The sequence below is a fragment of the Neolamprologus brichardi genome, chromosome 10, assembly GCF_056152115.1.
Source record: "Neolamprologus brichardi isolate AB-2024 chromosome 10, ASM5615211v1, whole genome shotgun sequence".
In the NCBI taxonomy this organism is placed as follows: Eukaryota; Metazoa; Chordata; class Actinopteri; order Cichliformes; family Cichlidae; genus Neolamprologus; species Neolamprologus brichardi.
The window spans coordinates 11,273,833-11,287,755 of NC_142113.1; the positions used below are offsets into that span (position 1 = coordinate 11,273,833).

Here is a 13,923-nt window from a genome sequence, read left to right on the forward strand (position 1 = left end):
CTGCCCTCTTAGAGAGAGCACTGGCATTCTAAAGCAGGAAAACGTCATGTGGCTCTTTCCTACGCTGTGGTGTGATGACGGAAAAGAGAAGAGCGACAGAGGGACACTCAGGGCGTCATCTACTGGTCCATTGTTTTTTTTCCTTTCTTTAAATCATTCATTTAAGGCAACACAACTGAAATCTGGGTCATTTCGGGTTACTGTGGATGGAGTGCCAAAAGCCCTTGACATTTTTGCATAAAGAAAAAAATACCTGTCAGTTAGTAAAGGCTGTTACAAAGAAAGATGTTGGTCAAGTAACAAGAACCTCTCAAAAATTCCAGTTAGCGAACTAAAACCCGAAACAAGCGACCCGCACGGCGATCCTCCAAGGCTCAAACATTCAGACAAGTAAAGCCAACTATCCCAGTGTGTGTGCGGATGAGACTCACAGCAAGTAAATATCTGGATGGGAGATGGCTTGTTGAGTCTTTATGTGAAGGCTTTTTCATATATACGTAGACCTCGACTGCGAGCCACTGAGCCCTGTGCAGAGAATCTGTTCCAACTAATTCAACTGTGTTTGCTTCAACCTGACTGCCCATACAAGCTGACAAAAACGTTACTAGCGCCGTGGACACACAAACAGGATCAATGGGATCTCACTAAAGAGTGAAGTACCGGAGCAGAATGGCAGTAGTGCGGTTTCAACAACTACGTTGACTGGCTGCACTTCTAAACACAATGACATGAACTTCTACATGACACAAACATGGTAATGAGATCACTTCCTTTGTGCGTCTTCAATGGATCAAAATGACAGCTTTGATACATAATACTTTGTGGACGAGTGACCATTGTTAGCTATCATGTAAAGAGACGAGACAATCTTTCCCCATTAGTGTGGGCAACATACAGCACATTCAGCAAATGACTAAACCCACCTGGTTTGACAAGTATATCAAGTGATGCGGTCTGTCTCGAAACTGGTTTTGCATTCAGAAGCTGGAGACTTGATACATCTACCAGAAGTTAAAGAATGCAAAACCAAACAACGGACTACAAAGTGTGGAATAGAGAGAAGAGATTATGGCTTTGAGTAGTTATAGCATGTCCCTGTCAAGTGACTCCCTGCCAGTAAACTCAGAAACAAACACATACGTTCAACTTAAATCTAAGTATTACTCAGCCATGTTTTTTTGGGGTGTTTTTCCTCCCCTCTGTAGGGACCTGTAGTTGTGCCCGCTCCCCCTCTCCAATGCAGAGAATTTACACTGTTTATTAATAAATCACGGTGACACGATTATCCCTGGACAAAATGGCTTCCTCCAGCAGTTACTTTAAATTTGAAAGAAGTTTAAAAAAAAATGATTAAAACAAAAACCAATAAGGGACACAGCTGCTCATGGTTTAGAGCTTCCACACCAAAACACTACAAATACTCTGAGGGGGAGGTTTCCAAACTCTTTTGTAGGGGAATCTTTAAGTATCATCCAATTTCTACTAGTTTTTTGTCTTGTGCCAGACCAATGTCTATATCCACACACAGAAATCACACACACGATTGTGAGCTCAATCAATAAATATTGCCAGCAAAAGCTGGTCAAGAGGCACCACAATCCTACCATCTATACTTTGGAGTATACATATTCCAATACATAGTTCCAACTACAACACTACAAGAGTTTACAAGCTAAAACAAACCTCAGTCTTTTTTTTTGTTTTTGTTTTTTTGAGAGGAATCAAGAAGAGACGACAGCCTTTGAAAACTGCAGTTGCCTTGCTACATGGTGTTACATGTTTAAGAGTAGGTTAACGTAAAGATTAAGAAAAAAAGAAAATTCTTAGTAAATGTAAAAATTGTAGCAAAGCTTAAACAACAGAAGCGCGAGACTAATCCACTCGAAGAGACTTCCTTCCATCCACAGACTTAAACACCTGATTAGGTTCGCTGAAAAGATTAATAAAATCTAACGTTTGATTAAATTTCAAAAAATATGAATGAACGGGGGGTTTCAGATATAGGAATACATATGCTGCAAAAACGTAACCACAGGCAAAGAAAAGGAAACGTGTGGATTTCTTGTCAGAATCAAATAACGCTTCGTTGCCACCCGTTGCCATGTCAACGTCTGGGAGACGGCCAGCATGGCAACGGAAACTATCATCATAAAATGGTACAGTAGTAGAAATAGCTAGACCAGGAGGGGGCGGGCTCTCCTGGGAAAAGGTCCGCGGAGAGGTCCAATGATTGGTCATGCGGCTCGCTGTCAGGAATAATGGTTGTAGGGTGGTAGAGGGTGCCCAATGCCATTCTGGTAGTGATGGTGCTGGCGGTGGGCGATGTACTCTGCATAGCCCATCGTCATCTTCTCGCTACGGTACCTGGGGACAAAAAGAGATGTGTTGTGATGGCTAACTGCTCTAATCCAGTGTTAGGAGAGTCATGATCACTCTCACTTTGCTCTTCATATACAGTCCAGTGTCAGTACTAAAATAGGCTCCATGTTCAGTAGCTATCAAAACTAAAGCAGCAGGCCCACAGATGATTCTTTACTTGTATGCGTGATTTCTTTTACTAAACCTGACTCATACAATAACCATGATGCAACTTCCTGGAAAGAGTTACGTTTAAAACAAAATTTACATAAAAGATGGATGTAGGCAACGTGCATCACATGTTGGCTAGCAAAGTGAACATTTTCTAGACTTCAAGCTCAGCATTGTGTGCCATCTTAGCTTTTTGAAACCAGACATCAGTAGTATGGGGCAGCTCTGACTCTCAAAGTGACAGACAGTGCACACACTGCAGTATACCATACATTAACTTTCTTTTTTTTTTTTTACTAAAGGGGACCATAAGTTACTAAATGAACATCCTGTTATATTCAGCAAGGCTTTTAACTAGAAACTGAGACCAAACAGGAAGATATTTACTGAGGATGTAGATTGAGGAAAGTCAGGGACATCTTTCCACATATTTCAGTACGACTGGGCATCTTGTTTGCCACTAGGGGTCAACCCTTGCTGGCCATTAAAAGATTACAGATTTCTAGCACTTCTGTTAATACAGTCTGCTAATACAGTCTACCATATGGACTTTAGCTGTGTTATGCAAATGATGGCTAATGTGGCCTCAAGAAGGGATATTCAACAAGAGGAGAGTCTTTTTTTAGTGTCCACCAAGTGGCAACGAAAACTGCAGCCAGAAATTTCAATTTCACTTAACCTCCTAGGACCTGGTGTCCGCATATGTGGACATCACATTTTGGGATGTCTAGACCAAAAATACTAAATTTTTCTCTACAAGGGGGGCCATTATACTGCCACTGTTCTATCAAAATTTAAAACAAATGTCCTCATATGTGGATCTCATTAATCTCAGAAACAAAAATTAGGTTTAAAAAAAAAAAATATATATCTGCTAATTCTTTTGTTTTTACATTCATCAGGTCCCAATCAACCCAAATAGCAAAGAAAAATTCAAAATGCATGTCATGAAAGAGTTCGGGTTTTAGGAGGTTAATGGGAGCTCTAAAAGCAAATGAGTCACCGCAAACTGATAGTTTTATACCAGAATATATTTAATAGTTTATATTTACATCTAAATATTTTATAGCCTAGTGCAAGGCAGAATGCATGACTGGTGAAGTTATGATCCTGATTTTTATATTACTGAAGAGTAAATAGCAGCTAGCCACAGTAACTGGATGCAGCTTGATAGTGTTAGCTGAAACTTTGTCCAAAAAACAAAAAACCCTTGGACAAAACCCCTTGAGCTAAGGTTTTAAAACATTACTTCACATAACAAAAGGGTGATGTCACTGTGGTTACACCCATCTCTTACATCCTGGGTTTTCTTCTTTTGCCTGCCACTGTCTCATTTCAGCCCCAAGAAAAGTGGCATGGCAGTTCATGGAACATTTACACATAGTTTCCTCAAGAGCCACAAAAGGTTTAATCAACAGACTCAATATATGCCTTTTCACATATGCACATAGGTACATCCAGACACTGACGTATACAACTCTATTTGTGCTGGTTCTGTTAAGCCTTGTGCACGTCAGGTAAAAGGATCTAAATGAAAGTGTGCTGCAAGAACAGAGTACAGCAGTGACGCATTAATGTTTCAGCATTAGATAATTGAATCAATTAAATGTAATCTTACCTGGTTAACTTAATGGTCTTCCTGAAGTCATTTGTGATGGGAGCTTTGTAACCTCCCTTTCGTAATAAGGAATCTATGGTTTGAATGTGGTCCCAACCTAGTTAAAGTAAAAGGAGTGAAATCTCTTAAAGCAATTCCACATATTCCCCACTCGGTTCAATACAACTCAGTCTTTATTAAAAGCAGAGGAAGCTAGATTGTTAGAGGCACAACAAGATCTTACCTTGCTCCTTTGCAACCTCTGGTAGGTAGGTGGCGGTGCGTTTTGATCCTTTTTCATTGAAAAATTCTATCCTAATACCGTGAACACCCACCTAGAATTCAAGACAGGCACAAAAATAAATCCCTATAAATCTCTTCATCCAAGGAAGACAGAGCTGTGGAGAAACAGGTTATTCCATTCAAAATGCACTTCCAAGTTAATGATGGAATCTTTTACATTTTTTATCTAAATGCAATGTACTGCATGGTTGAAGCTCCAGGTTATTACAGGATATTTTCATTTCTGTTCACATATTATTCTTAATTTTCAGTCTTCTGATGGAAATTAAAACTAAAGTTAAAAAAAATGGTACTATCGATCAAACTGTAGCTCCAAATCATATTTATTTTCACAGATAACAGCTGGTAAAGACATCTACTGATGTTTTGGAAAACTATACAGAACCCAATCAAACTAATCCAATTTTGAAAGCCAGAAAACTTTAATTTAAAGCAGACTTTTTTTCTTTTATAAATACAATGTTTTAAAACTATGCTGCCACTTCAAGAATGCTGGGTATGCCTTCAAGTGACAAACCCAGAAATAACGTGTGGACACATTCGTGTACAATAATAGCTTGAAGAATGAGATGCACGTGAGTCTGCATCAAAGCTGCAAAGCACCACAAAAGTGCGGGGGCAAAACCCTCTGCTCAGCCATGTTCAAGCAAATAACATCTTTTACCTCCCAGTCAAGGTAATCACCGACGTCTTCAAAGTTGGTGAGAAGAGACACTGAGCAGAAGAGGCGAGGCAGCTCATCCCTTGTCATAGGGGGGAAGCGGCTGTCTTTAAGGGCACTGGAGACATCAAAGTACAAAAGCAAAACAGCATTACAAGAGGTCACTCAGCACAGGGATCACCGTCCTGGTGCTGGTATGTAACAGATATAGTAGCACACTTTGCAACAGAATGTAATATGTTTTGTTTCATTTTGGGGGGTTTTTTTGTCTTTTTTTTGGGGGGGGGGGGAACTAGTGGACTTTCCATGTCCACAAGTCTGTGTGATATAAATTTCCTCATCAGACAGTGAATGTGAAGACCCATTCGGATGGCCAGCCGGCCTGTTTTGTTTTTGTTGACTTGTCCACAGAGGATTTACATTACAATGTATCAACTGCACATGCACCTCAGGTGGCGGACTTCAAAGGAGTATGACAGGAACGACTACTTAGCCATCGGGTCTCCAGCTGTCCGCATCCACAACAGAGTATAATCGAGGCAGTGTCAGTTACACCACTCGCACCGTTTAGTTGTGACCCAACTTCTCTTCTACGACTGGCCATAAACAAACAAAGCCTATTTAGGAGTGGGGATACAGGTGCACTCCTAAATAGGCGTGAATGTTGGATGCTGCCTTTTATGAAACCAGACTATTTGAGGAAGAGGAAAAGCCATCTTCTGAACATATTTAACATTTACGAGCTAACTGACAGGTTTTAATTCTATATGAGCTATTTATCTGTATATAGTACAAGGATGTCAAAGGAACAGAAGCAGGTCAGCACTGCTGCTTTCCACAGTGGCAAAAACCAGCAAAAGGTGGTTTGTCCTCACCAAAAACATGAATTACACCACTGTTTACTGATAACACTAGTGGAGGATCCATATGTCTGATTACCCCGCCTTTCTTGAATTGATTGGGAGGATCTGACGCTTTTCCCATGATTGTTTGCTTAGCATAAGATGCTCCATTCCCAACAACTTTCTATTTATTTCCTAATCCACTACTGTTTCTTGATCTTTTGCCACTCAGACAAGTTTTTGTGCAGATTGCACACTTTTTAATTGTCTTAGGCCTTTTTTCAGCGATTTTGCCTTTTATTTATTTATTTATTTTTTGCTTTGGTCATTCATAATCATCACAAACAGGGGTAGTTAAGACTTGGTGAATGTGAGTGTCATTCTACAGACACGTCTTAGCAAAGACCAACACAGCAGTTAAGACCAGCTGTTGAAACTTATCCAAGGTACTAATGGAGATCGATTACATGCCAACACATACCACACACAGGCAGTGTAGTTCAAGAACAGTGATGCGTGGCACAAATGTCCTAACAACTGCTAGTGAAGGGTGCACTTTCGTGTTGTTTGGCCTTGTCGCATGGACAGTGTTATGGCACCTGCACTGAGACAAGACAACTGCATTTTTGCATTAACATAAATGGTTATGTAGCATTCTGCTTGACAAATGACAAACACAATCGTGCACATTCAGAACCTAAACAGTATTTTTATTTGTCTTCTTTAGACAAAGGTAAATCTTTATGCCGCTTGTTTTTAATACCCAGTTTCACACCTTGGCTCAGGCAATTAGAGGATCATCAGGGGGTCCTTTTGTCCCTCTGTGGAGGGATACTCCCACTAGGTTTATATCTGGGACTCTCCACCATTTGACCTTAGAACTGAAGAAGCTTCTCGGATGAGAGGTGAAACGTCTTCAAGTAACTTAAAGAAATCCAGATGCTTTTCTTTGCAAGCTCCTTTGACCACCAAAAGAAAAGGTGGTCACAAGATAGGAGACCTCCATGTGTCTCCAGAACAGCTTCAGTCCATGTTGGCATTGATTCTCTCAGTGCTTGGAAGTCTACTATAGGAGCAAAAACACTGTCCACAGTGTTCGGCATCTGATAACCGAGGTGAAGAACTAACATCTTTCCAAAAAGCCTACGATGACTTCTCCTTATTACACCCTTCAGTGATCTGCATTCCTGGGATTCAAGGGTTCACGTTTGTCCTTTAATCCCACTACTTTTTCCCCCCCAAATAGATGTAATTAATTCAAACCTTTACGGAAAACTAAAGAACATTATTGTGGAATATTTTCCAAGCCTCAGGATCAGGAATCAAAGACAAACATCAGTTCCACTCAAAACGCAACACAAATGAAATTTCAAAAATAAATGAATTTAAAAAACTAACCGTCAATATGACTTAAATTTACTGTTTTTTCCCCACTAATAACATTTTGTGCCGTTTCTGAATGTTTCTTCTCTGTGACAGAGGTCTGCAGTTCTGAAGCACAAAGTAGTGAGTCCCCATTTTTGCTTACCTGGTAAGGGTGTACTCCCTGAGTCCTGAGTGCAGATTCATGGCAGAAAATGTACCTATACAACCCCTCAACCGCTTGTCTCTGCCTATTTTCCATGTGACAAACAGCGGGCTGAAAAACAACAGACGAACAAGATACCGTGTTAAAGTAGTTGAACATTAATGTGTTTACACAAGATGAGAAATGCCTACTCAGGGCTTATAAAAGCTCATTGGAAGTACACGTCGCCGAGTTTTTTGCAGCTAGTAAGACAGACCTTTTCACATTGGACTGAAATGGGACAAGTGTCTCACATTATTACGGATTAATTGTCATCAAAGACTTTAGCCCATAGCACTGGGCCATCTGTCCAGCCACAACAGAATAACCCAAATCTCTTTTTGAAACAATGATTTTCTACACTTACTACATTTTCCAGCTTTTATGGTAGCGGGTAAAAAAAAAAAAAAAAAAAACATATTGGAAAAAAGAAACCAACTACACAAGGTTTTTTGTTTATTTTTAAATTCCTCATTGGACTCACTGTGTGAAAAACACCGAATTACCTAGTTACATGCTGTTTCACTGGAGCCAAAAGTGCATTAGGCAGAGAACAGGACAATAAAAGGTACACATCTCCTTTTGGTTTGCATACATTCATCAAGCATTGCTGAGTACAACAGTCAATGCTGGAAGGCATCATGGCATGTCCATGGCAAAACCATGCAAAACCGGGTGTATGGCCCATGGAATTATGGAAATAAGAACACACACCCCATCTACCCTGCATACCTTTTTGTCATCTGTCCAATGTGTGTCTGAAACACTATACTTAAAGGTTTTGTTTTTGTCATCTATAGCTTCACATTGTAAAAAAAAGAAAGAAAGAAAAGAAAATAATAATAAATACATAAATTTTATATACACACACTATATATGTATATTGCATCATGTACAGTCATTTGATTATGTAAAGTTTTATTCTCACATGCCACTGTAGGGCTCCAAATGATCTCTTTCCAGATTAAAACCACCAGTCAGATTCTAAGTACAGATAAAAATAATTCAGCATTCAATTCAAAATTCAGCATGACACTTTTACAGCTTAGCTACAAAGGTTTCACAGTATTATTATATCCCTGACAAATTATTCAGTGACAGAACAGTCTTTTCCAGCATCTCTGAGTTCACTCCTAAAATATTGGACATGTGTAAAGCCTAAGAAAAAAAAGGGTGCGTTTTATCTGAAGACATTTAAATGATAATTTATACAAATCAAAATGACTCCTGGTTCAATGAAGTTTCATTTATCTAAAAAAATAAAATACATTTACCAAACTAAAACTTAACTAAAAGTGGCTTCAGCTGGCAAGAGAAGTGAATGATTTTCTTCCGTTAGATGGTAATGTAGTCAAAAAAGGAGCCATTATTCATTTATTCTGGTAACACAGTGGATCAGTACACTCAGAAACTTAGCATGATTTCTACATTTTAATTTTTTTTTCAAATTGTAAACCTTAGATTTCAGTGGCTGCTTCATTTTTATAAAATTTGTATCCAACATAACATTTCATTAAGCAATGCCTACCCATTCAACATTGCTCATTCCTACTAGGGGTCCACTATGCGTGTAGTTCCCAAAGCGCATATGGATGCATCTCAAAACCAGCTCTCTGCTTTACTAACAACACACGCCGAGTCTATTTTTAATGGGAGCCGGGTCAAGCTGCACAAACCAGATGGTGAGGGCAGGAAGTCAGATGCAGGAACGGCACAGAGCATCCGGTCTGGAGTTTCAAATTAACCTAACCCAGACTAAAGGGTCTGGTATGATTTGAAAGAACTGAACAAAACGGTCACAGGCACGAGCACGCCATATTCCTGCTGTGTCAGCTAGCTAGTCTAAATTAGCTGACTAGCCTTGCTAACATGACTGTGGCAGCAGCTGGTGGACGGCATAATTTATTAGTCTCCTTGCAGTAAAAATACAGCAAATGTATTTTAAATACACTCAAATATTTCATTATATTTAAAGCGGATGCTAAATAGCTGTAAGTCCAAAACTAGATAAACAGAAGAAAAAAAAATGAAGACAATGTTTAATGTTGTTTGATCATTGAAATGGATGCACAGGAAACACAACAAACTCATGTTTATGTCTTCAGAACACACATTTTTATCGCTCAAAATTTTGATATCATCACAACTAATGTGACTTTGCAGAGCTGATCGACTAACTGTACAGAGAAGTGCATCTATGTCAAATACAGCAGCATTGTTGCAGCATTTAAATAATTCAAACTGACAATGGCCCCAAGAGAAGGGCATGTCAAGGGCACCCAAGACCATGAGTTGCTCAAACCTGTGGGAGTTTTTCTGTGTGGCCATTAGCATGCTACATTCCTAGACACGAGTACATGTCTGGGTTTAATCTGAAGGTTAAGTACAAGCCCAATGCTCAGCCTTAAAGACTGGCCAGCCAGAGTTAAAAATGGACAAGATTTGTGCCTTTAAGAGAGGCTCCCAAATGTAAATATTGCATGATCACTTCAGTAAATTTGTTCTGCTGTGGAGAATATACCCTTACTGCAATATTTAGAAAGTCAGCACCAAATACTCGCCATTTATTAAACTGCATGACACTTTGCTGGACACAGAAATATTCATTAAATATGGGATTTACCAAGGTCTGTGCCCCATTGCTGGCATTTCAAATACTCATACTGTCCTTGCAGTGATGCACTTATCCTGATTACCAACGCAATGTCGCTTAATGTTTGAGGCTTTTTTGCTAAGAGTGGACAAGAGACTGGAGTAATTTGCACTAATTTTTTTTCACAGTTTTTCCTTCTCCATAGTCTCTTATTGGGAGGTACAACAGAAAATGTGGGCGTGAGTGTATTATCACTGGAAACACCCATATAGGCTGCAAGACCAGTATGGGGGCCAACATGAGGAGAATTCTCTCTTTAACGATTTTTGCATTTGTCAGTGCAGTCCTGGAATTAATGAGCAAAAAAATTACTACAACTCAAATATGAAAAATAAACATTTTTTAGTTTTACCATCAAGAATGCATTTCTTATTTAGCTTATTGTGCATTAGGTAAGTCTAGCAACACAAACTCTGGCCTAACAAGCTCTATCTATTTTGTCAGAGACATGTCAGGTGACACCCACCACTGAGTTTTGAGCAATCTGTATATTTGAATGTGTAAGCATTTCTGCCTACAGTTTTCTGACATGCAGTTGAGAGAGACTTGGAAATGTCTGACAGACTTTGAGGATGCCCTTTTATCATTAAAGATTCCTGCAAGCTGGATTTCCTTTCAGAGGTCAAGATGTCAAAATCAGCATCTCTGCATATTCAACACAATAAATGCAAATAAACACATGCAAAAAGCAGTGTGTGTGTTACATATGTATTACAGTGTACACAGGGGACCGTTTGCCATGGTAGGTAATGATTTCCATAAACACTGGAATGTTTGAGCTGGTAGATACAAACAACCCACAGCATGCATACACCCAACATGTATACAGCAATGTAATTTATTGTCTGTCTAAAGGGATAAGTATGTCTCTGTGTCACGTGACAGTACAATGGAAAGACAAGATTTCTCATTCTTTTAATAATGATCACACAAGATCAAAAAGTTATTTCAAAGTCATCTGGCCTAAAATATATATAATGGTTGATGAAATTGTTGGGTACGGCTGCCAATGTAAACAACCGTCTTACAGGCTTATATGTTGGGTTAAACAACCGCAAGCCAGACGCTATAACATGAGGTGGAGACAAATGTCTCGGTTGAGGGCGCAGGAATGCATTTAGGAGCAGGAAACATACATTTATTGATTTTTTTAAACAGTTAATACAAAAAACACCTCGCTCAACGAATGCTTCGCATGGTTAAACAGCGAAACATTTAAACTATTTTTTAGCTTTATCTAACGCCGCCACTGCTCTTCTTTTATCGCCGGTTAAATTAAGCAAAGATTAGTGCTGCTAAGTACTTAGCAAGCACCACCTTTTCTTTGTTGTTTGGTGCCAAAAATCGGGTATTTTTATGTGTTTCTACACTGGTCTTGTCCACACCACACAAAAACTTGCTGTAAAACCCTCCGGCTGGTTTCGTAGTCATGATAGCCGAGGTTCTCAGCATATTTACCATTAATTTAATTCCTAAAAGCTTGTTAATACTTCGTTACTAAGCTAATGTAGCTCGAAGCTAACAAAGCTAAGCCTAGTATGTGGCACAGCAGAGTTCATTCAGGGCGACTTAAAATATTCTTGATATTAACATACAAAATATTAAAAGTTAACACGTTGAGTCGTATGTTTCACCTAACGTAGCTACCGGTGTTAAACTAAAAAAAAGTCAACGACGTTATCTTCGTTCAAACCTCTATGATTTTAGACTAAGTGGCTAGCTGGTAACAGCTAAAGCTAGTAGCAAACACCCTTAGCTTACGTTAGCAGTGTTATTAAGAGTTGGTCTGACAGCACTGTAAACGGTTTCTTTCGCAAAGTGCCAACAAGAAATATAAGAATGACCTTTCACTTTATCCAGTGACATAAAAGATTATTTTATAAGCACTATATCAAATTCGCTGTAGCGTTAGTGGTCACCTAGTTTAGCGACAGGCCAGTGTAGACAGTCTCTTCGACAAGGCCCGATATTCCAACTTGGTCAATTCAAGCTGTATTCGCGAGCTTTTCGGTGTAAATTCACGAGAAGCAAAAGGGTGTTTCGAAGTGACAGTTTGTGTTCTCAAAACTGAACAGAACCCGGAGCTGAAGCCACGAAGCGTGCTGCCACATACATTTTCTGGGAGAATAGCACAGTGAGCCTTTGACATGCAGCAAACAACAGCAGACAAGAAAATACTCACTAGGGATCATTTGTAAACCTGGGTGTTCTCGGAGGTTGGTATCCGTACAGATGGCAATAAAGCACGTCAAAACAGAAGCAGCACATCTCCGCCGAAACGACCATTTTTCTGCCTCCACTTCCCGAACCAGGTCCTGGGCTGAGATTCGGGGAGAGGCCGGATGTATTATATCCGGCCGGGGCTGGGGACAGAGCGTTTGTGCCGCTGCTACCACTACTACTACTGCTGCCGCTAACGTTACCCCCGGGTCCCCCCAGGCCGTTGGCTCGGCTCACGTTCGCCGCCGCTGCAACTGTCGCGGAGGAGCCAATCCCCAGCTCCGAGCCACAATGTCCGGTTCCTGCCACCCCGCTTCCCGCCCCCACCCCGCCGGGACCCCCTGATCCGGGCGATCCCGACAGTTTCTGCTTCTTCACCCCGCAGCACCCGGCCGCCATCTTGGAACAATCTGCACCGACACACCGCTTCCGACCCATAACCGTCACCGCGGGAAGGGTGGGGGGGAACGCCGACCAGACGTAGAAATCCCACTGCGTTGATACGTACGACGGACAATACTCCACTTTCACTCTTTTATTTTTTGTCGGACGACGAAATAACCGATGTGGCGAGAAGACTGCAGTGTCACCCTAGCGTTGCCTTTAAAAATGCGTGACTTTGCTACGGAAAATCCATAGCTGGGATAAGCAGTTTTTTTCTCGAGTAGTCAGCCAGTCCAGCTTTGGATCTCGGTGTTCCAGTGGATCACCTATAACGTCAACTCCCAGCCTAATAGCCCCCCGTTCTCCCTAACACGACACCATCCGCATCCGAGGCGATCACAGCCAGTACCCCTTAAAACACACAAGTTCAGGGTGTGCACGGTCCGAACAGGCCGCAGATGACAGTAGCCAAGCGGTCCAGATGTGAAGCCGACAGCCAGTGCGCTGTAGCCCCGCTGCACACCTCTCCAAGTGGAAGCCGGGAGCTTGAGTACGCAGGACCCATAAGCTTCAGCACAAATTGCGCACAGTGTCTTGGACAGCGTAGCCCCTCATTGCACCAGCTTGTTTGCTACTGCCTCACGAACTTCTAATTACACAACAGGCCCAGTATGTTGGAATTCCAGACGCTGGGATAGCGCAGAGTAAAATGGCATCTGACAATGCAGGGTTGTCATGGCACAATGAAACGCGTCAGCGCCCAGCAAGTCATATCAGTAACGTTAGCCCACAGTTTGCACCTGCATGATGCCTCTTTCTTGAATCTGGTGAGAAGGAGAGGGGAAGAAATCTCAATAACACCCCCGCGTCAAACGGACAGCTGAAAGTTTTCAGTATAGGTTTGTTTGGAGGTTGTCATCCGTTCATGGGGATACACAGAGAAGAGCATTCTAGTCCGTGAGCCGTGAGAAATCCTCTGGATTTGACGAGCCCCGCATCCGTCTCTCAGCTGCTACAATTCGGTGCTGTTCGGGTAAAAGCCCTGTGATCAGTCTGTGGGCACAGGCATCGGTGTCGTCGGCACACCGGAACCGGATTCAGAAAACGTGTTGCGCCCACTTGCTACACATAATGCGTAGCTTCTGGGGTATCAGATTTGCAATTCAG

General features: G+C 41.1%; 1 protein-coding gene across 1 annotated transcript; it reads right to left on the reverse strand.

The window, feature by feature from the left end:
* ammecr1 (AMMECR nuclear protein 1) lies at nt 1–13,885 on the reverse strand. The gene is made up of 6 exons (XM_006799461.3): nt 12,335–13,885; nt 7,461–7,571; nt 5,094–5,208; nt 4,371–4,461; nt 4,148–4,244; nt 1–2,364 (listed from the first exon to the last, which is right to left on the reverse strand). The coding sequence occupies exons 1-6, from the start codon at nt 12,808–12,810 to the stop codon at nt 2,250–2,252; spliced, it is 1,005 nt and encodes a 334-aa protein (XP_006799524.1). The 5' UTR covers nt 12,811–13,885; the 3' UTR covers nt 1–2,249.
* Between the last annotated feature and the right edge of the window lie 38 nt (nt 13,886–13,923).

What these genes read in the sequence shown, in the direction of transcription:
- ammecr1 (XM_006799461.3), bottom strand. Translation starts at nt 12,810, where the DNA reads ATGGGTCGGAAGCGGTGTGTCGGTGCAGATTGTTCCAAGATGGCGGCC. An exon ending in AGGGAGTACACCCTTACCAG is followed by an intron (nt 5,209 to 7,460) that starts GTAAGCAAAAAT and finishes TGATGTCTCCAG; the next exon opens with TGCCCTTAAAGACAGCCGCT. An exon ending in AGAGGTTGCAAAGGAGCAAG is followed by an intron (nt 4,245 to 4,370) that starts GTAAGATCTTGT and finishes TACTTTAACTAG; the next exon opens with GTTGGGACCACATTCAAACC.